The sequence below is a fragment of the Colobus angolensis genome, unplaced genomic scaffold (assembly GCF_000951035.1).
Source record: "Colobus angolensis palliatus isolate OR3802 unplaced genomic scaffold, Cang.pa_1.0 Scaffold71, whole genome shotgun sequence".
Lineage (NCBI taxonomy): Eukaryota > Metazoa > Chordata > Mammalia > Primates > Cercopithecidae > Colobus > Colobus angolensis.
Genome location: NW_012120821.1, coordinates 10497840 through 10519414, shown reverse-complemented (window position 1 = coordinate 10519414; position 21575 = coordinate 10497840). Strand labels below are relative to the sequence as shown.

The window sequence follows — 21575 nt, the reverse complement described above, 5'->3', positions numbered from 1 at the left end:
AGAGTCTGTGTCTCTCCAAAGTCTTCTGCTGGTTCCATGGTCCCAGCATCTGCAGCCAGGCCTCCCTGTCTTGCTGCAGATTTGCGTTTGTGCCTGGGCTTCCCAGGGGTGGGTGGTGGAGTGCTGAAGGGGCCAGGACATAGTTATTTGCAGCCCTGGTTACTAAGCCACCAAACCTCTCAGGGCCATTTCCTCCCCGAGAGCAGGAGAGACAGACTGCTGAAGTGGGTCCTAGCAAGAAGGGCCCAGAGCTCATACCCATGGCCAAATTTGGCTGCTTCCAGGGCATGGGGTCAGGGAGTGGCAGGGCCAGGCCCCTCCAGATGTCCAGCCCTGTCCCAGCACTAGGTGGGGTTGGCTCCGGAAGCTGGGAAAGGGCCATGGCTTTGGTCCCTGAGACAGTTGGTCTCCTGGAGTTGGCTTCAGCCAAGCCCCGCTGGCCACCTCCCCAGCAGCTGTCCACTCCCAGGATGGATTTGGCCAAAGCAGAAGCCCAGCCAGCCCCGACGGGGAGCACCGCTGTGTCATGGAGACCCAGGCCTCGGTTCTGGCCTGATTTTTGAGAGAGCTGAGTTCTAGATCTACTCTGCCAGGCACTTGTTTGGCTTCGTGACCCTGAAAAGTCACCCTCTTGTTCTTGCTGTGATCATCTACAAAAGAGAAGACAGACTAATGACCACTGCTGCTAATAAGTCCTGCTCTGAACAACATACTCCAGCAGTCTCACTCCTGTTCCCCCAAAAGTCCTGCAACTGGGCATCACTGTCCCTGTTTACAGATGAGTGACCTGAGGCTCAGAGAGGGACGGTAACTTGCTCCACCTTACACAGCTCAGACCTGAACTCTAGCGTCTCACTGTGAAATCTGTAACCTTTCTCCCGCACCATCACATACTGAAGGCAGGCCTCTCTGTACAGAAACCAGGCTGCTCAGAAAGAAGAGTGCTTACTTTTGGGGAGCTCCTGTGCGTCACATCCTGGGCTTCCTCACTGCTCCATGCTCTAGGTACCATTCTCCCCCTTTTATCGATGGGGAAACTGAGGTCTTGATTACAGGAGCTGAGTCCAGATTCGAAAACCTGTCCACAGAGCTTGCCAGAACTTGTCCAGGCCCTGTCCAGTTTCACTGGGTTTCATAACTGGCTTCTCTTGTTTACTGACCATTGTCCCAATTAGCAAAATCCCTGGCCGGAAGGGAGGGTGCTCCTGGGAGGACCAAGAGAACAGCAGTGAGCCAAAAAGCAAATAGACTCCAAGAGAGGGCTTTCCATGAGTGCCTGGCTGCCTGGAAAATCAAGAACAATAGTGTTTGGAGTAAAGAGAAAAGAACAGGGTGGTGTCTTCCAGGCCCAGCCAAGGCCTTTTTGTACACTGTGGAAGAGGCGGGGGAGACCACCTCCTCTGGTCTCTGGTAGCTGTCCTGGGAGTCCCACAAAGTTACAGAGGGAAGGAGGGCCCAGAGCTGGTTGTGTTGTGGAGGTCCTGGGTCAACTACAGGGGAGAGACCCCAGGGGGACATGGGCAGTACAGCCCCCATCCTGTGGCAGACACAGATAATCTGCCTACTGTGTGCCTGGAGGTGGACCTGGGAACAGCTGAGATCGGAGGTCGAGGAGATCTCCGAGGTGCAGAGAAGCGCAGAGACCAGGACGTGCTCGTGTACTGAGTTGGTAGCAGAAGGACTGCCTCCAAATCAAAGAAACCATGCCAGACCTGAGTGCCACGTGGCTCAGAGTGCAGGTGCCACAACCAGTCCCGTACTAAGTGGCCACAGCCTGGGGATCTTCCAGGCCTTTGGCCTGGGCACTCACATCAGGTGTGTGAAAGGCTAGAGGGCTTTCCCGGTGTCATCTCCTGCCCTGGCCTGGGAAGTGTTGTGGGGACAGCTGCCCCGGAGACTCCTGGCTGCCAGGTTTGACTCGGGCTTGCTTGATATAGCCTGCCACCTGGAAAGGGCGCCGCTGCTCCCTGCCCGGGCCAGGTGGTGCTAGGAGCTCCTGCTTGGTCTCCGCACACAGAGCCTGGGCTGTGAAGCCAGTCAGACTTGTGTTTGAATCTCGGCAACACCTCTTTCTAGTTGGGTGACTTGAACCTCCCTGAGTCTCAGTTTCCCAGGGTGGGCCCAGAGGTGAGGTGGCATGCTGCTATCAGTGACTGCAGTGCCTCCTTCCTCAAGTCAGGGGCCGTGGACTGTCTGATCCAGAAGGGTCTGTAGAGGTGACCTGGTCCAAAGTGTCCCTGAAGCTCAGAGACTCGTAGGTCCTGGATTTGGTTGTACAACCAGTATCTGGGAGTGCTGGGACTAGGAAAGAGGCTTAGAGTGAGAGCATCAGGCCCTGTATTTTGCATACGAAGACACTGCAGCCCAGAAAGGTACAGTGACTTGCCCAAAGTCACCCAGGAAGTCAGTGGCAGAGCCAGCCCTAGCACTGGGGCCTCTTCCTTTCCACCTGGGGGCCCTTCTTTTGTACCTGAATTCTCCCATTCCCTTGAACTCATACATCTTCTTCCAGGCTGGAAGCAGAGTAAGACAATGTTGCTCCCACCATGGTCTCCACTCATCAGTGCCCTGTAGCAAGAGCTCCAGGGTCTGTAGTGAGGGCTCCCAGAGGGCAAGGGTGGGGTCTGTTCACCAGCTCTCCCGTGCCAAGGGCCTGGGCTCCAGTGCTATATGGTGGGCAAAGCTGCAGGCCCTTCGTGATCGTTAACGTGGTCGTTGGGCTGATGGTCAGTGGCCTCTGGGGCCAAGGTCAAGCCACAGCAGCCCCCCTATTAATCACCAACTATGCAGGTCAGAGTCACACTGCTCCGGAAGGGGTCACTCAGCTGGGCAGTTGCTGGCCCAGGTTCAGTCTGGGGGCTGGGCGGCTAAGAAAATTTCTTCCTACTTGTTTGAATTTTCCAAACTGTCTAATAAGCAGGCATCACTGTAAGCATATTTTAAAAGGGATTGTTTCTTATAAAACAAAGGGATTTGTGTTCTATAAAAGAATAAAACTATATTGGATATATACTTGTAAAGTTTCAAACGCTACAGCAATGCTTTTTACAATTTTTTCAGCTAGTATATTGAGGTATAATTTACATATCATAATGATTCACTCACTAAGTATACATATAGTTCTATGAATTTTAGTAGATTTAATTGGTTGTATAATCTTCACCGTAATCCAGTGTTAGAATGTTTTTATCACCCTGAAAAGTTCCCTCATGCCAACTGCAGTGATCTAGGCACTTCTTCCAGCCTCAGGCAGCCACGGCAATGTTTGAGGATGAAATAAATTCTCCTCCTTCTTCCCTTTCCAGCAAATGGCCTTAACAGTTTGGTGCTTACTCTCTGATTTTTTAAGGGTGTATGCAAAAACAGGCACCATTGTAAAAAGGGCAAGAGGAGCTATACTATAGCCATTATTGTGCAATTGCTTTCTGCACTTGGAGATCTCCCTCTGTTTACTGAGTGCCTACTATGTGCCAGGCACAATCAGATGTAGCTCATTCTTTTTTCACAGCTGCATAGTGTCCATTGTGTGGTGGCTCCATCATTTATTTAACCAGGACATTTGGGTCCTTTCCAGTTTTCTTCAAACAATGCTTCAGTGAACATCCTTGCACATATATTTTTGTGTTTGTTGGTAAGTAATTCTGTAGAAAGTGAAACTGTTGTTGCATTGTGTGTTTTGAGTTTGGACAAATTGCTATCTAGAGAGGTGAAACTGGTTTACGCTTCCATTAAGAGCCTATGGGAGCTGTGGACTTTTTTTATAATATCATCCTCCAAATGGCTAGGGGGAAGGGAGAGCACTCTGAATTTAGGCCAGAGCTGGCCCACTGCAGGCTGGGCAGGCCCAGGCCTGGACTTGGAGCTCTGAGAACTCAGGTATCCCTCCGGGGCCCCCCACAGACACCGAGACAAGTTCAGACTCTTCAGTGCGGCACACAGGCCTTGGTGACCCCTGCTGCCCTCTGCAGCCTCCTCTCCTCTTGCTCCCTGTGTTTCCTACTGGACCCCGGGTCATTCACTGGATATGGTTATGTTTGCCTGCCCTTTGCCTACATGTCCCCTCCCCCTGGAATGTCTTTTCTTCTTAATCTCCATCCTCCCTGTCATTCAAGGCCTGGGTCACAAGTCCCTTTCTCCACAAAGCCTTCTTATAATCTCTCCAGCCTCAACTGTCTTCTCTGTGTTCCTTTAGCCTTTTATCTGAACCACATCCCCCCTTAGGTGGGAGCAAGTTGTGAGTGGGAGAAAGCAAACTTCAGCCTGATTAGATAGAGGCTGGACTTCCGGAAGAGCTGGGAAGGAGGACCATAGTTTCTGGGGAGGGGGTGGAGAACTCACATTTACCTAGCTGCTGGCCGGGCTATTTTCATATCCTCAGACCGATTTAATCCTCAACTACTGTACTCATTTAGAAGATGAGAAGAATGAGACATTGAAAACATGCACAGTGGAGGTGGGAATGAAAGCCAGCTCTCCAACTCTCCAGTCCTCTTTCCTGTCACTGCATCAGGCTGCAGGGTGAAGGGGAGGTCTGGGATACAAAGAGAACTTAGAGGTGGAGCAGTTGAATTCTGCGCAGTGCTAGGAGGGAGGAGAGGGGTTGGAGGAGGTGGGAAGCAGTCCTTCAGTTTGGATAGCTCTTCCCCTAACCCAGAGACTCTAGTGGGAGGGTGGAGGGATGGGGATGGGAAGGGAGCCTGGGAGTGAGGAGGAAAAGCAAACTCTGTCTTCCCCCAGGGGAGTCAATGAATAGTACCTAAAATGGAAACCAAACAAAACAACTTCAAGAAGTAACAAGGGCTTGTTTAGAGACATGAAGGTAAACCCTGAACCATCAGCTAAAAGAGGTAGATAGGAGTGCTTGCCCCTGGGGAGAGGTAAATGGGAGGGAAAGGAAACAACTGTGTACAGACATGTGACTTTACATTCTGATCAAAATAAGACTTTTAAAACACAAACACTTTTTAAAAAGAAGGAAAGAAAGGCCGTCTTGGGTAAAGTAGGAGGGGCTATCCCAGGAGCTGAGCGGTCTGCCCAGCTGAGTCCTGCTGGTTTCACCCAGGGAGCTGGGTCCCCTGCCCTGCTGCGGTGCATGCTGCCTGGTGGGGGTTCTGCCCAGGCCCACTGCTGCCTGATTTCAAATGCAGGCAGCACCATTTGCAAGCTGTGTGCAAGTTGCTTCACCACCCTGCACTGTTCCACCCTCTGTAAAATGGGTTGGCCATTGTACCATCTCTGAAAAGGATGTGCTGATGCGTCCGTGAAAAGCTTTCAAAAATTGTTCGTGTTATTTTTTTGCTGGAGATGTTAAGTGCAGAGAGGAGAGGGGGCTCGCGTGGGTCACAGGAGGCTCAGCTGGGCTCACCGCGGTTCGTGCCTGCGCCCATTTAGCGTGCACAGAGCTAGCGCCTGCTGTATGCCAAGCCCCGTGCTGGGTCTCCGCCCCGGATCTGGGGTGCAGGAGCTGCCCCGCCCTGTCGGGTCGATCCCGGTGGGAACCCAGATGTCTGCAAGATCCGAGACCGATCCTCGCCCCACGCCCTCCCTGCGGGGCGGTCCCCGGTTTGGGCGGGATGGGTGGGCGGCTACTTAAGGTCGGCGACCCGAGGCCGCTGCTGCCGACTGGGTCCCCTGCCGCTGTCGCCACCATGGCTCCGCATCGCCCCGCGCCCGCGCTGCCCTGCGCGCTGTTCCTGGCGCTGTGTGCGCTGTCGCTGCCCGTCCGCGCGGCCACTGCGTCGCAGCGGGCGTCCCAGGCGAGGGCGCCCCAGGGGCGGGTGCCCGAGGCGCGGGTGAGTGCCCGGGGGGCCCCGGGGCTCCCGGAGTAACTCTCTATTGTAAGTTCTTGCAGATACAGCGCTAGGAAAAGGGGAGTAATTCAGGTCTAGAATGGAAAAACTGTTTTGTTGCTTTGTAAGTATCTCTTGCTGCTTCCGGGGCTCTGGCTCGCAGATGAGGGTGGGAGCCTGGGGGCCCTGGCTGTTCCCTCCCAGGAAGCTAACCTCACCGTGGCCGGATTTCTTTTCCCCTGCCTCCTGATTTCTCCTTTTCCTTCTCTGATTTCTTCTCCCCTCTGCCTCACGCCTCTCCTTCCCTCTTCTGATGTCTTCTTCCATTTCCGATTCCTTGTTCGCATTTGATCTCTCTCCCTCACCAATATTTCCTTCTTCCTTGTACGACCTCAACAGTTTGCTTATGGTCATTACTATCATTTCTTCTCTCCTTTCTGCTGTCTTCCCTGCCCTGTCTGGTTTCGTGTTTTTCCACCCTTCTGCCCGAGTTCTTCTCCCCGCCTGGTTTCTCTGACTTCTCCCCTCTGATTTTTACTCTCACCAGATCTCTTCTCCGGCCAGAGGTGACCTGCGCCTGCTGATTTTTGTCCTCGACTCCAGCCTAACCCTCTTGTGCCCGCCCCGGCCCCAGCCCCAGTGCATGTCTAACAGCCTCCCCATTTTTAACCACCTCATCTCCAACAGCCTCCTGCAGACCCTGGTGCATCCTCTTCTCTTACAAGAAATGCAATTGGGGGGTGGGGTGTTGCGGGGCAGGAGGGAGGAGGCAGACAGCGCAGGAGGCCACTTGGGCTCAGCCATTTGGACCCTTCTTGGGGGTATGATGGGGATGGGTACAGAGAGGAGAGGGGGCTCCCATGGATCACAGGAGGCTCAGGTGGGCTCACCTCGGTTTGCGAGTGTACCCATTTAGCGTGCACAGAGCTAGCACCTGCTGTCTGCCAGGCCCATGCTGGAAATCTTTCCACTTCCAAAGAGCAAAAGCAAACAGGCTGTGTGACCTTCGGTCAGTCCTTTCCCCTCTTTGAGCCTCAGTTTCTCTATCTGCAGTTTGGGGTTGGGTAATGAGCTCTCGGAGGGCCCTTTAGTTGTAAGAGCCATTGAAGATGCTGGAAGGGAGCAAGCTGAGGCCCTGGGGACCCTAAGATTTACTATTACCATCTGAGGGGTCTACCCATAGTCCCAGAGCTTGTGATCTTGGAGCCCAGGGCAACCCCTGCTACGCTGTTTCCTAGCTGGAGGTCCCCAGCAGAGTCCCTTCACCTCTCTGTGCCTCGGTTATCACATCCAATTGGCAATAAGAAAAGAAGGGAGGCCGGGCGTGGTGGCTCATGCCTGTAATCCCAACACTTTGGGAGGCCGAGGCAGGTGGATCACCTGAGGTCAAGGAGTTCTAGACCAGCCTGACCAACATGGCGAAACCCCGTCTCTACTAAAAATACAAAATTAGCCAGACGTAGTAGCACGTGCCTGTAATCCCAGCTACTCAGGAGGCTGAGACAGGAGAATTGCTTGAACCCGGGAGACAGAGGTTGCAGTGAGTTGAGATTGCACCATTGCACTCCAGCCCGGGTGACAGTGCGAGGCTCTGTCTCACAAAAAAAAAAAAAAAGAAAAAAAAAGAAAAGGAAAAGAAAAGAAGGGAGCAGGGAGGTAGAGCCCTCTGTATTCTCCATCACCAGAAAAAGCCGAAGAGGGCTAAGTAGGAGGGACAGATGCTGGCCAGGGCACAGGATTTGAAGCATAAAACTCTTGCCCTGTTTGTTGACTCGTTGAGACAGGGTGCTCAGAAGGGGATAGACTTGCCTGGGGCGTGGGGAGAGCAGGAGGCTCAAGTGAGATGCTCTTGGTGCTTGAAACCGCCCTCCCTCATGCCCGGGGCATTTCCCTGCCAGGACCCTGCCCCTGCTTAGGCTCTGCCCTGTCTCTTCCCAGCCCAACAGCATGGTGGTGGAACACCCCGAGTTCCTCAAGGCAGGGAAGGAGCCTGGCCTGCAGATCTGGCGTGTGGAGAAGTTCGATCTGGTGCCTGTGCCCACCAACCTTTATGGAGACTTCTTCACGGGCGATGCTTACGTCATCCTGAAGACAGTGCAGCTGAGGAACGGGAATCTGCAGTACGACCTCCACTACTGGCTGGGTGAGGCTGGCCCTGCCCAGCCCCTGCCCCAGCGCCCATTCTGAACAGTGCAGACCTTTGAGGCATGGTCCCCAGGAAGGGAACTGATTATTGAGTGCACCTAGTATGCGCCGGGCCCTTGACTGATGGTTCGTGCCATTAGACTCTAGAGCCAGCCTGGCCAAGTTCACACCCCCACTCTGCCCCTGACTCATGTTCTGCCCTTTGGCAAGTCACTCAGTGTCCCTGTGGAGTGGACATGATGATAGCTTTGCACTATCTCACAGGAATGTCATGAGGGTTAAACGCCTTACTGTGACACTCAGAACTGTAGGTGAATTGGAGACCCTGGGCCCCTCCACATCCTCCCTGGCCCGGCTCCAGGCACTCCCCAGTTTGCCCTTGAGTTAGGAGCCTGGAGTCCCTGCCACACCTCTGCTGTGGGATGCTATAAGTCCTGCCCCCTTGCTGAGCCTCAGTTTCCTAATCTGTGAATTGAGCTGATGCTCCCAGTCCGGAGTTTACGCTCAGGAGGGCTGAGAATGAATGTAGGGGAATGTGACAGAGCTGGGAGGATGCTTAGAGAAAAATGAGTTCCATCGTCCCATTATACAGATGGGTAACTGAGGCTCACAGAAGGCAAAGGCTTTCTCAGCTTCTACAGCTAGGTCAGGGCAGTGCTGGGGTTCCTTCTCCTCATCCTCCTCTTCCCCAGGGGTCTGGGATACTTCTGGGAAACCAGGCTCATGCTGTTCTGATGTCCCCTAGGCAATGAGTGCAGCCAGGATGAGAGCGGGGCGGCCGCCATCTTTACTGTGCAGCTGGATGACTACCTGAACGGCCGGGCTGTGCAGCACCGTGAGGTCCAGGGCTTCGAGTCGGCCACCTTCCTAGGCTACTTCAAGTCTGGCCTGAAATACAAGGTGGGTTGGGCACCACCTTGCTTAAGCAGTAGGGACAGATGCACCAGTAACAGGGCTCACTCAGGCCCATCAATCTTTCGGCCTCGTGATGTGGTGGGCAGACCGATCAGAGGTCAGGCCTTGGAGTCAACCAATGTTGTGTTTAAATCCTGGCCTCTTTCTAGCTATGTGAACTTGGACAAATCACACTGCCTTTCTGAGCCTCTGGTTCCTTATCTTAAAATGGGGAGAAGAAAATTCCCCATAAGTTCATAGTGTTGTTTTCCTAGCCCCCAACAGTAAGGAGTGGGCCAGAGGTGGAAAGCTAGTTCTTCTTGCAGGCCCCAGGGGGCTTTGGCCTGGTCCTGTTCTGGTACCCCTTAATTCTTAGGGCCTTGTGAACAGAGGGCCCCGTGTTAGGTATTTAGTAGGGCATTGTTAGTCACATCCTTCTTTCTGTTTACTAGAATCCCCTTTGAACTTGAACTCTTCACAGTCTGGACCAAGACAGAGCTCTTTTCCCAAGCTCCTAGCCAGGTGGGGCAGAGCAAGGCCAAACTGGGAGCTCCATGAGACTGCACCCTAATATGCTGGTGACTTCCTGCAAGCCACTTGACCTCCTTGAGCCTCCCTTTCCTCTCTGGTTACCTGAGAGCCAGTTGTACCTGCCCTACAGGGCTGGGAAAGGATTTGGTGCAGGGGTGGCTGGGAAATGCCTTGTGTGGGGCTTGGCCATCTGGAAGGACTCCGGGAACACTGTAGTTTTACAATGCTGGGGTTTTCCTTGGTCAGGACAGAGAGGGGGATCACAGGCTTTCACAGCCAGGTGGGCCTTAATGTCAGAGTCCAAATCTCATTTTACTGGGGGAGAAGGGGAACTGAGACACACAAAGGCTTAGGCAATTGGCCTAGAGTCACACAGCAAATTGGTGCCAGACCAAGGACTAGAACCCAGATGTTCTGACTCTCAGCATTCTTTCCACTGAACCAACAAACCTCTAATGACCAGGGTCCTAGGGTAGGGTTCAAGCCTGTCTGTGCTGCTGATGTGCTGTGTGACCTTAGAGAAGTCACTGTCCCTCTCTGGACCTCAGCATCATCTGTGTCAATGGAGGGTGACCTTGTCTGCCCTGGTGAGGCAGAAGAGATTGAATGATGGGAAAGCGTCATTGAGACTCCGATAGCAATGGGCAGGGTGTGTCCTGGGAACCACAGTCCAGGGCTGGGCAGGGCTGGGTTGGATTCCCTGGAGCCCCCTGTGTGCCAGTTTCCCTTTGCACTGAACTCCTCCTGCTAAACTGTCCAGCTCTGCCTTCTTCCTGCAGTCCTTTCTGGGGCCTTGACACCTTGCAGAAGGAGAGGTAAGAAGTTTGGGAGCCGGGTCCCTGAGCTGGAGAAGGACGAGGTCTTTTTGCAACTTCTGGAGCAGGAAGTGGAAAGAGCACTTGCCCAGGAATCAGACAGATCAGGATTGAGGTCGCAAGGCTACCTCCTGTAATTGCTGTGAGACTTTGGGCAAGTCGTGTATCTTTGGGTGGGTGTTATCACTCATCCTCCATTCATCATTCATTCAACAAATATTCACTGAGCCTCAGTAACAGCAGCACCGGCTTGTTGTTGCTACACTGTGGCAGACATGATACCGGGAATGTAGGTTATCTCATTTCAGCCTCACAACTGTCCTGGGAGGTAAGGAACTCCAATTCCATTTTACAGATGAGACTGGAGGCTCAGAGAGGCCACATAAGCTACATTCAAACCAGGCTTGTGTTCTCTTACCTCTGCCAGGCCATGTGATGGGTGCCAGGGTTCCCAAGTGAAGAAGGTGGGTCCCTGCCCTTGAGAGTGTCCTGAGGAGTTGGGGAGACTGGCAGGCTCACGAAGAGTCAATCCATTGCCTCCAGGTGGGATCCCAGGGAGTGCTGAGCTCTGAGAGGGGTTCAGGGATGAGATAGATGAGTAGGTGTTTGCTAGTCTATCTTGTCTTAGTCACCGTTTCTTAGGGCATAACCTGACAGTCTAACATGGTTACAAATATGAGAGTTCTCATATACACAGGAAGGATGATTTTCCAGATCAGAGAATGTTGCAGAGCAGGTCATAGGCTCCCTGGATTTTTAGAAATAAACAAGGATGATAAGAACCCTCACCATGTATTAAGCCTTGACTACAAGATCTCATTTAATTCTCACTATAGCCTTTAGGGTGGATGGTAATGCTCCCATTTCATAGATGAGGAAGCTGAGGCTCAGAGGAGTAAACTAACGTGCCTAAGTTCACACAGCTGGTAAAAGGTGCGTATCATTGAACACTTATCTATTACTTTCTGTGTGTCAGGGACTCTTCTGCGTGCTTTACTCATTTAACTCATTTTACCCTAACAGGTAGGGTATCTGTTAGCACCATTTTATAAATGAGGCTACTAAGACACAGAGATGTTAAGCAACTTGTCCAAGGTCACACAGCTAGTAAGTGATTGGATTAGGGTGCAAACCCAAGTGTGAAGGGCCTAGCACAGACCTGGTTCAGAATAGACATTTTGAAGGCTCCCTGATCTTTGATCCTAGCTCGGATATGGCCTGGGATCTACTTGGATAGCCAGGTTCCCTGACTCTTGATGATTTTCCAGGGTGTTCTTGGGGCCCAGATTTGGGGCTTCCGTCCTGAAAGGCGCTGGCTCCTGGTGCGAATGGGAGGCCCAGGGCTGATCCTGTTTACCACCTTCTGCAAGTCCTTAGGCTGCCCCCGCACTTGGCAGGTCCAGGCCAAGGTTCTCGCCCCAGCACCCTCATCAATTATAGATCCCCGAGGAGCAGGGCTTGTTACGCAAGACTTGTTCCTGTGAAAGCCTTTTCCTCTAAGCCAATTCTGTCCTCGGAGTGTGAGAAGGGGCAGGGAGGGGACAGCGAGCCACTAGAAAGGGCTGACTTGGGGCTTGGCCCTCTGGTTCTATGACCCCCAAATCCATAGGTCGCTGCCCTGCAAGAGAGTTCAGAGTCCCTTGATTCCTGCCCCTCCTCCTCCCTCTCTCCAGACCGCCATTTTTGGACTGAACCCTGGAGACCCCCTGGGGCTGGGTTATTTGAAACCTGTTGTTCAGATGGAATCTGGGCTGTGCAGAGACCTAGGAGCCCTTGGACCTGAGGAACACAATTGGGAACCCATAGAATCACTGGAATCTTTCTGTCCTCCCTCCCTCCTATTCCTTAGATAAAGAGCTCTGAGTTTAGAAGGTAAAGGGGACCAAGCCTGATCAATTCATTTTTCTTTGTTTTAGAAACAGTTTAACTTTTGTTTTCATGTAAATCTTTGCTTTTTTCCCCTTTCTTCTGACTACAAGAGTAATATAAGCTTATTGTAAAATGTCAAACATTACAGAAATATAGGCTCTAGAAAATAAAAGCCCCCCCAACATGATTCTACCTTTGGAGATATATAGCATATAGTGGCTAATTGCTTTCTCTCTGAACGTATATAGATAGACACATATATATGTAATCACTTTAATTTGGAAAGTGGCTTTTAAAACAATTTATCCTATAGAATTTTGTTCAAAGAATTTGATGCCAATCTTGCCCACCTAATGATTAGACCATAGAAAGCAACAATCAGTGCTAAAGATTATAGTCAAAAACAGGAACAACTTCAAAAAACTTCTTTCCCCTGCCCTTGTAGATCCACTGATGTCTTCTAAGAGCTTGCTTTAATTTTTTTTTGTTAATTAATCTTTCCAATTCTAATTTCCTAGAGCAGTAAAATTAGAGGAGTTAATAGGAAACTCATGGCTGCAATAATTCAACATCAAGAATTATTTTATAAGGCCGGGTGTGGTGGCTCACGCTTGTAATCCCAACACTTAGGGAGGCCGAGAAGGGTGATCATTTGAGGTCAGGAGTTCGAGACCAGCTTGGCCAACATGGTGAAATCCTGTCTCTACTAAAAATACAAAAATTAGCAGGGCGTGGTGGCAGCTGCGTGTAGTCCCAGCTATTCAGGAGGCTGAGGCAGGAGAATCGTTTGAATCCGGGAGGCAGAGGTTGCAGTGAGCCAAGATCGTGCCACGGCACTCCAGCCTGGGTGACAGAACGAGACTCTGTCTCAAAAAAAAAGAATTATTTTATAAGTAATTACAGAGAATTTTTAAGAAGTGAGATTTATGACATAAAGCAACCCTTTTCCTTTTAAAAAAAATAGGGTAAAAATTTTAATGACAAAAATGAAAGGCATACTTCAACAAGTAAAGTATTTAGAGGGGTACAATTTTTTTCTTTCCTCCCGTTTCCTTGTCTCCAAGGAATTAATAGAAACAGTTAGTGAGTCCTTCTAGCACCTTTTGGAAAAGGTTTGCACATCCACTCTCTCATTATGTCCAGTTGAATGAAGTCCCGTGGTCAGGAGTTCCTAGGCTGACAGCTGAATGAGGCTGGGTCCCTGGCAGGGGGATCTTGGGGATAGAACCTAGCACTGCCGCCCAGCACTGGGCTGTGGACACAATGCTTAATCTCTTTGAATCTCGGTTTCCTCGCCTGTGAAGTGGGATAATTATTAATAGTTCCTGCCTCAGGGGCTTGTTGTCAGGACTTCATTGCATGCACTTAAAGCAGGTGCCCCAGCTTTGGCAAAGCTCCGTAAGTGGCAGCCACTGTGGTTGTTACAGGTAAGCACAGCTGAGTGCAAGTGAGCACCCGTTATTGCATTTTCTTCCCTGGCTGCTCTTCCTCACTTGCTCCAGGCAGTCTTGGTTACATCGCTCTCAGAACCCTCCTGTTTTTCTGCGCTCCCGCTGCATTGCCCTGACCTATGTCCTTTGCACTCTGCCTGGCTCTCCAATCCCAGGCCTCAGTAAGTGGCAGCCACTGTGGTTGTTACAGGTAAGCACAGCTGAGTGCAAGTGAGCACCGGTTATTGCATTTTCTTCCCTGGCTGCTCTTCCTCACTTGCTCCAGGCAGTCTTGGTTACATCGCTCTCAGAACCCTCCTGTTTTTCTGTGCTCCCGCTGCATTGCCCTGACCTATGTCCTTTGCACTCTGCCTGGCTCTCCAATCCCAGGCCTCATGGCCATCCAGCCCTCAGGCCCCCTCAGACCTGGTCCCTCAACCCAGAGTCCCAACTCACTCCTTCCTGATGATGGAAAAAGTTACTGTCTTGCTTCCCAGTTTTGGGCAGCAAATTCAGGAGAAGTCACAGTCTTACCCCTTGCTCCGCACTGAGGTCAGTCATAGCGTGGCCAACCCACAGCTCCCTTGGAGGGGCTCTGGAAGCAGGGTGGAAAGACATGTTGTCAGCTCTGTGAGCACTGGCTGCCCTGCTAGGCCCAAGGGACTCTTGAAAGGCCTTAGCTGAGACCAAGAAGGGACACCAGGGGGTCCTCCAGCCACTGGCAACCCAAAAACATCCATTACTTGAAAGAGGGCTCTGAATAGTGGCTTGTTCCTGCTTCCCATCCTGGATGACTGAGTGATCTTTGTTCTAAGAAAACCTGATATTGGCTGGCACAGTGACTCATGCCTGTAATTCCAGCACTTTGGGAGGCCAAGGCGGGAGGATCACATGAGGCCAGGAGTTCAAGACCAGCCTGGCCAACATGGTGAAACTTGGTCTCTACAAAAAATACAAGAATTAGCTGGGCATGGTGATGCACATCTGTAATCACAGCTACTCGGGAGGCTGAGGCACAAGAATCGCTGGAACCCAGGAGGCGGAGGCTGCAGTGAATTGAGATTGCACCACTGCACTCCAGCCTGGGTGACAGAGCGAGACTCTGTCTCAAAAGAAAATAAAAAGAAAACTTGATATTGAGGGAAGAATGTGAATCTTACAGATTCAGACACGCCTGGGTTTGAATTCTAGCTCCACCACCTACCATCTGTATAATCTTGGGCAAGTCCCATCACCTGTGGGCCCCACTGTGCTCATCTGCGCAATGGAGCAGTGATGCCTCCCTTGCAGGCGATGCGTGAAGAATGCCTGGCACAGTGGGCATCATCATTTCACAAACACATATATTGCTGACTACGGGAAGACACAGCAGGAGCCCAATATACATGGACTCCCTTTGCCCCTTGCCCTCCTCGAGTCTGTGTGGCTAGAATTAGCTTAGCGTAGTGGACTGAGGGGCCCTGGATGGGGTGGCTGCATTGCTGGCCTGAGTGGAAGCCCTCTGCTTCCACCGCCATGTGGGAGCAGGGAGACGAGCACCCGATTGGGAGGAGGAAACTGGCTTTCCAGCCTTGGCTTGGCCACACACTTGCTGAGCGCCCTTGAGTAAGTCACTTCACTTCTCTGGACGTCAGTTTACCGTGGGTAAAGTGGGGTGCCGTAGAAGGACCTTTACAACTCTGATTTGACAACTCTGGGGCATGGAGCTGGGGACTGCTCACAGGAAAGCCCAGCTGACTTTCCTTGGCTTGCTCCTGAGTGAAGGCAGCTGTGACTGCAGCAGGGAAGCTCTCTTGAATGTCCTGCTCTGGGATGCAGTACTGATTACAGAGGGTCAGGGAGCAGGAGCTTGTGTCTCCCCTTCAGAAAGGAGAGGCCTGGGGCTCGGAAAGGGCAGGTGACTTACCCAAAGCCATCCAGCATTGCTGTGGCGGGGCACCTGTCCCTTACCCTCAGCTGCTCTGAAGGCACTGTTGGGTGGGAGTTGCTGCGGTACCATAGGGGAAAGCAGAAGGGTGGCGTGGGCTGTAACAATCCAGGAAGACTTCCCAGAAGAGCCTTGAAGGATGAGAAAGGTTTGGATTAGTACCTCTCAAAGTGGCTTTTGCAGAATACTCAAGCTGGAGTCAGGATATGGTGAAGAAAAGTAGTTCTTGGGCTGGGTTCAGTGACTCACTCCTGTAATCCCAGTACCCAAAGATCGCTTGAGGCCAGGAGTTCAAGACCAGCTTAAGCAGCATAGTGAGACCCCCCCCCATGTCTACAGTAGAAATAAAATAAAATAAAATAAATAAATAAGCTGGGTGCAGTGGCTCATGCCTGTAGTCTTAACCACTGGAGAGGCTGAGATGGGAGGATCATTCAAGTCCTGGAGTTTGAGGTTACAGTGAGCTGTGATCACACCAGTGCACTCCAGCCTGGACAGAGTGAGACCCTGTTGAAAGGAAGGAAGAGAGAGAGAAAGGAAGGAAGGAGAGAAAGAGAGGAAGGAAGGAAAGGAAAGAAAGAGGGAAAGAAGGAAAGAAAGAAAAAAAGAAAAGAAAGAAAGAAAAAAGAAAGTGGGTAAGAATAGAAAAGCAGTTCTTGCTTCAGTAAGATAGGGAAATGCTGTATAAAACAAAAGGCAAGCAAGTGTATCCACCATAGGATTTGACAGAGCCTTTATTATGCACATGTGCATTGTATAACAGTCAGAGAGGGTGAGTGAGAAGCATTTCCTATGCTTGTTTGACTGTGGAACTCTGCTTGCAGAATGTCTTAAGGGACTGGTGTGCCTTTGGGAAATGCTGGTTTTGAGGAAGGAATTGTTGCAGTTTTTTGATTTAGAAAGTGGCTACAGGGGTCCTTGTTAGTGGAGTATGGGTTTCAAAGGGGTGGCAGAAGATGCAGTGGGCAGGGAATCTCTCACTTCTTAGCTGTGTGGCCTTGGGCAAATTTTATTCCTTTCCTAAACCTCAGTTTCCTACTCTGAAATGGGCATCAGAATGTTCCAGTTTCAAACAAGATAATGGGTATGAAAGTCCTGAGTTAACTGAGAATTGCTGTGTTGCTGGAAAGCCACTGGTCCACAAGCCAGAATTTCCTTCACCTCATTTCTATCCCCTTCTTCTATATCAGCTTCCCTGGGCCTTCTGCCCTGGGCTAACGCTGTCTCTTTGGCCCCACAGAAAGGAGGTGTGGCATCGGGATTCAAGCACGTGGTACCCAACGAGGTGGTGGTGCAGAGACTCTTCCAGGTCAAAGGTAGGCATGTGGTCCGTGCCACCGAGGTGCCTGTGTCCTGGGAGAGCTTCAACGATGGTGACTGCTTCATCCTGGACCTGGGCAACGTGAGTCCTGCTTTCCCCTTTCCCAGGAGCCACTGAGGTACTCCTGGCCTGACCATGGACTTGGGAACATCCACATGAACAAATGCATAGACACAGATGGGCAAATCACAGGGACCAGCATTGTTCATGAGTCGGAGAGACCCACGTACAGATATGTCTGTGTGCAAAGACTCCCACAAATGTAGACTCAAGCGCACACCGTGGATATAGTGCGTACTTGGACTTTGATTGACATATAGACTTCCTGGCACCTTGTGTTCATATGTACATCTTGTGTCCTTTTTCACATGCTTATAAATACGTGTAACAGTCATGGGCAAACACTCTAGACTTTTGCCCACCAGGTGTGCACATGTGCACCATCATGAATGCCCACACATGTATACTCGGGTATGTTGCTTAAAGTCCCGCATGTGCATGTCATACATGTAGTTGCACATGCATGTGATCTATGACAATGTGTGTGGGATGCCCTTACCCAGGCCTACCTTGTAGAATTGTGATGCTTTGTACATACTCGTCTCACAAGTCCCTGTGAGCGCAGACCTGCAAATGGACACGGCCGTTCTACCCCAAAGCTCATATGCATATATACCTGTGATATAATGTCCGTGCAAACATGAGCACACACTGATTTAGTGTAAGCTTTTTATTAAAGCATCATAGGCACACAGAAGAGTGTGTGAATCCTGAGTGTACAGCTTGATGGATTACACAAAGCGAACACACCCACATAACACTGGATCATGAAGCGGAACCTCACCGGCCCCTAGAAGGCCCCTGTTACCCCCTTTTGGTGCCTTCACCCCAAGGGCAACCATCGTCCTGAACTTTCTCAACAGCATAGATGAATTTTGCCTGTTTCTGAACTTTATAGACACGGAACCTTGCTCTTTTATGTCTTACCTTTTGCTCAACATTACATTTCTGAGATGCATCCGTATTGTTGCATTTAGTTATAGATTGTTCATTTTCCTTGCTGTGGAAGATTCAGTTGTGTGGGTGTACCACGATTTCTGTATCCTTTATGTTGTTGATGGGCACTTACGGTGGCTTCCGGTTTGGGGCTATTACAGGCAGTGCTACTCTGAACATTCTTGCACAAGTCTTTTGGTGGACATACGAACGCACTTCTGTCAGGTATATTCCAAGAAGGAGGTTTCTGGGTCCTAAGGAGATAGGTGTATTTGGCTTTAGTGGCTTTGGCCAAATGGTTTTCCAAAATGATTGTACCAATTTATAGTCCCTTCAGCAGGCAAATATTTTTGCACACGTTCTAGATGTAGTTGTACCTGTGAAAAAAATTCATGCACTCCCATCCCCTGGTGTATGCAGATCACACTTAATTGTATATGAATAATGCACGTGGGCAAGCTCAGAACAGGGTGAGCCTGCACACCACACGCCACACTCCCCGAGCCTTGTCACTGGGCGGGGCTTATAGGAAGGCAGGGCACTGACTTCCTGGGTCTCTGTCTTCCAGGACATCCACCAGTGGTGTGGTTCCAACAGCAACCGGTTTGAAAGACTGAAGGCCACGCAGGTGTCCAAGGGCATCCGGGACAACGAGCGGAGTGGCCGGGCCCGAGTGCACGTGTCTGAGGAGGGCGCTGAGCCCGAGGCGATGCTTCAGGTGCCTGTGGGGTGCGCATTGGGGTGGGTATGGGGACATGCTACTCATGACTTTCTTCTGTTCAGTAGGCAATTTGAGGTGAATTTGAGGAAAAAAAACTTCTGCTATAAACCGCCTTTTTATTTTTAAAATGCTTTTTAATTTTAATTTTTTTTTTTAATTTTTGAGACAAGGTCTTACTCTTTGTTGCCTGGGCTGGAGTGCAGGGGTACCATCACAGCTCACTGCAGCCTTGACCTCCTGGGCTCAAGTGATCCTCCTGCCTCAGCCTCCCGAGTAGCTGAGACCACAGGCGACTGCTACCAAGCCAGGCTAATTTTTGAATTTTTTGTGGGGATGAGGTCTTGCCATGTTGCCCAGGCTGGTCTCCAACTTCTAGGTTCATACCATCCACCTGCCTCAACCTCCCAAAATGCTGGGATTACAAGCATGAGTCAGCATGCTGTCCCTGCCTCACTTTTGAGGCTGTTTTTCCATCAAACCTGATCACTTTAGGCAGTGAGGGAGATCAGTTTCCTGTACAACTCCCAGACTCCCCGAGGGGTGAGGCTGGAACCCAAGGCTGTGCCGGGAGCGTGAACCGCATTCTCCAGCGGGGAGGGCCAGGTCCTTTGCAGAGCCAAGGAGGACAGTCTTTCAGCATCCCCAGAGGGCCAGCTTGGTGCTAGAACAAGGTCAGAAAGAGACCACTGAGCCCCAATCCCCTCTTTCCTCTTCTGACTATTCCTGGTAGTTTTTGGCCCATTTGGTCACATGATGGGATTGCCAGCCATTGTGCTTTGAGGACATATCAATAGAGGCAGGATTCACCAGGAAAAGGAGGAGACCATGAGCTCTGCTCCATGCCACTTGGTTCTTGCTTCTCTGGGGGCAACCAATTCCAGCTTTTGGAGAGAGCAGAAGGGTGATTATTATTATGGGAAGGGACCTGGACACGAACCATGGCTTGGGAGGGACAGTGGGAGTGAAAATAGGCCCTGAAACCACAGGGATGGCGGTTCAGATTCTGGCTTAGCTGTGTGAGTAGGTGATTTCATCTCTCTAGACCTCAGATTCCTCTTCTGTAAAATGAGAGTGATAATCTGTGCCTCCTGGCCTGGGTGCGAGGATGAAGTGAGATCTTTTAAAGGCAGGCAGTAGAAGGTGTTCGATAGCTGTAGTTATCACAATTAGCTGGTAGACGAAACATGTGAAGAGCTGTCTGGAGGCAGAGGAGCAGGAGTGTTCTCCTGGAGTTTCTGAGTCAGGGGGACAAGGTGGAAGGGACCTCGGATGGACAGATCTGGACTCGTGAGCAGACGCAGGATGTCTCTGGAGGAGGTCAGACTCCATGGGGAGGGTCACAGTGGATGCCCTTGTGGTCCCTGCCTGCCTGGGAGCTATCCCGGGAGCCTGGCCCCTCCCTCACAGTCACCCTTCCTCTCCATCTCTCTATCTCCTACAGGTGCTGGGCCCCAAGCCGGCTCTGCCCGCAGGTACCGAGGACACCGCCAAGGAGGATGCGGCCAACCGCAAGCTGGCCAAGCTCTACAAGGTGAGCACCAGATGCACTGTCCGCCTGGGCATGGGGTCAGGACAGGGAGGTAGAAGACCCGGTCTTCCCCACTCCACTGCTGTGGGAGCTTGAGCAAAGCACCCCTTTGGCGGGGGGCCTCAGCTTTCTCACATCTCCAGTGGATGCACGTGTACTTCCTTTGCTTTCCTGCGCTAAGAGCGTGCGATCAACTCCGGACGCATGAGTCGCGCTCACACATGAGGTCTCTCTTCCTGAGTCGCAGTTTCCTAGTCTGTAAAGTGGGAAGAAGAGCAGAATGGTCGACTTTGTGGGATTTCTGGGAGTCCACAGAGAAGATGGATGGGAAAACAGCTTAGAAAATACTTGGGGAAATACTACAGAAGTGGTGTGTATGTGGGGAGGCTGTGGGTATGGGTTACAGATAATGACTTTATTTATGATTTCTTTCTTGTGATTTTCACAACTGAATTGAGGCTCAGCTCCAGCGAAGGAACTCTCTTGGCTGAGCTCTGGGAGAAGGTTCAATCATACTTATGTTGTGCCCCAAGTATTTTCAGTAAAACAACAAAATAGGGATGTGGATTCCCCCAGTGCCAAAGAAAAACTACTACATTATTGATTTTTTGCTGATTATGAAGTAATACGTGTTTATTGTAAAAAAAAAAAAAAAAAAGAGCAGTATTCGAAATATAAAAACAAAAGTCCATGCAAGTTCACTAGTTTAAAAAAAAGTATTATTTTTAAAATGTGTTTTAATTACAAAAATGACAATACCCAGCTAAAAAATCAGCCTCTTCTCCTCACCAGAGAACGCATCTTTGTCCAGCCACAGCTTTCTGTGCCTAATTACTTTTCCATTTCCATCTTATTTTTTTATTTTGAGACAGGGTCTCGCTCTGTCACCCAGGCTGCAGTGCAGTGGCATCTCACAGCTCACTGCAACCTCTGCCTACCAGGCTCAAGTGATCTCTTGCCTCAGCCTCCTCAGTAGCTGGGACTACAGATAGGTCCCACCACGCCCAGCTAACTTTCATATTTTTTGTAGAGACAAGTTTTCGCCATGTTGCCCAGGCTGGTCTTGAACTCCTGGGCTCATGTGATCCCCTTACCTCAGCCTCCCAAAGTGCTGGGATTACAGACCTGAGCCAACACGCCCAGCCATTTCTATTTTATGTAACTGGATCCAAACTGTTCATGCTGTTCTGTGGTCTTTTTTCCACTCAACATGGTCGAGAATATCTTTCTATAATAAATCTCAACACGACCCTTTATAACAGCTGTATAGTATTCTATTTTATGAATGTAAGAATTTAAGCAAATCTTAATATGTTCCCACCTTTTCCAATTGCAGACAGTCCCTCTTGGTGCACTTGTGCTAAGTACAGCATAGCACTAAGGCAAGTTCCTAGACAAGGAACTGCTGGTCACAGGCTGAAGAATGAGTCAGTGGTTGAAAATACTGGTTCTGGCCCAGGTGTGGTGGCTCATGCCTGTAATCCCAGTACTTTGGGAGGCCGAGGTGGGTGGATCACGTGAGGTCAGGAGTTTGAGACCAGCCTGGCCAACATGGTGAAACACCATCTCTACTAAAAACACAAAATATTACCCAGGCATGGTGGCAGGC

The 21575-nt window shown here is 50.7% G+C and overlaps 1 protein-coding gene across 1 annotated transcript in view; it reads left to right on the top strand.

Moving 5' to 3' along the window:
- The first annotated feature begins 5579 nt into the window (after window positions 1–5579).
- Window positions 5580–21575, top strand: part of GSN (gelsolin) — a 33010-nt gene continuing 17014 nt past the window's right edge. The window contains exons 1-6 of the mRNA XM_011927393.1: window positions 5580–5792; window positions 7728–7932; window positions 8680–8834; window positions 16641–16802; window positions 18286–18435; window positions 19880–19987. Of these exons, the coding sequence (XP_011782783.1) occupies window positions 5649–5792; window positions 7728–7932; window positions 8680–8834; window positions 16641–16802; window positions 18286–18435; window positions 19880–19987 (924 nt within the window). The 5' untranslated portion in view covers window positions 5580–5648. The remainder of the gene's footprint in view (window positions 5793–7727; window positions 7933–8679; window positions 8835–16640; window positions 16803–18285; window positions 18436–19879; window positions 19988–21575) is intronic.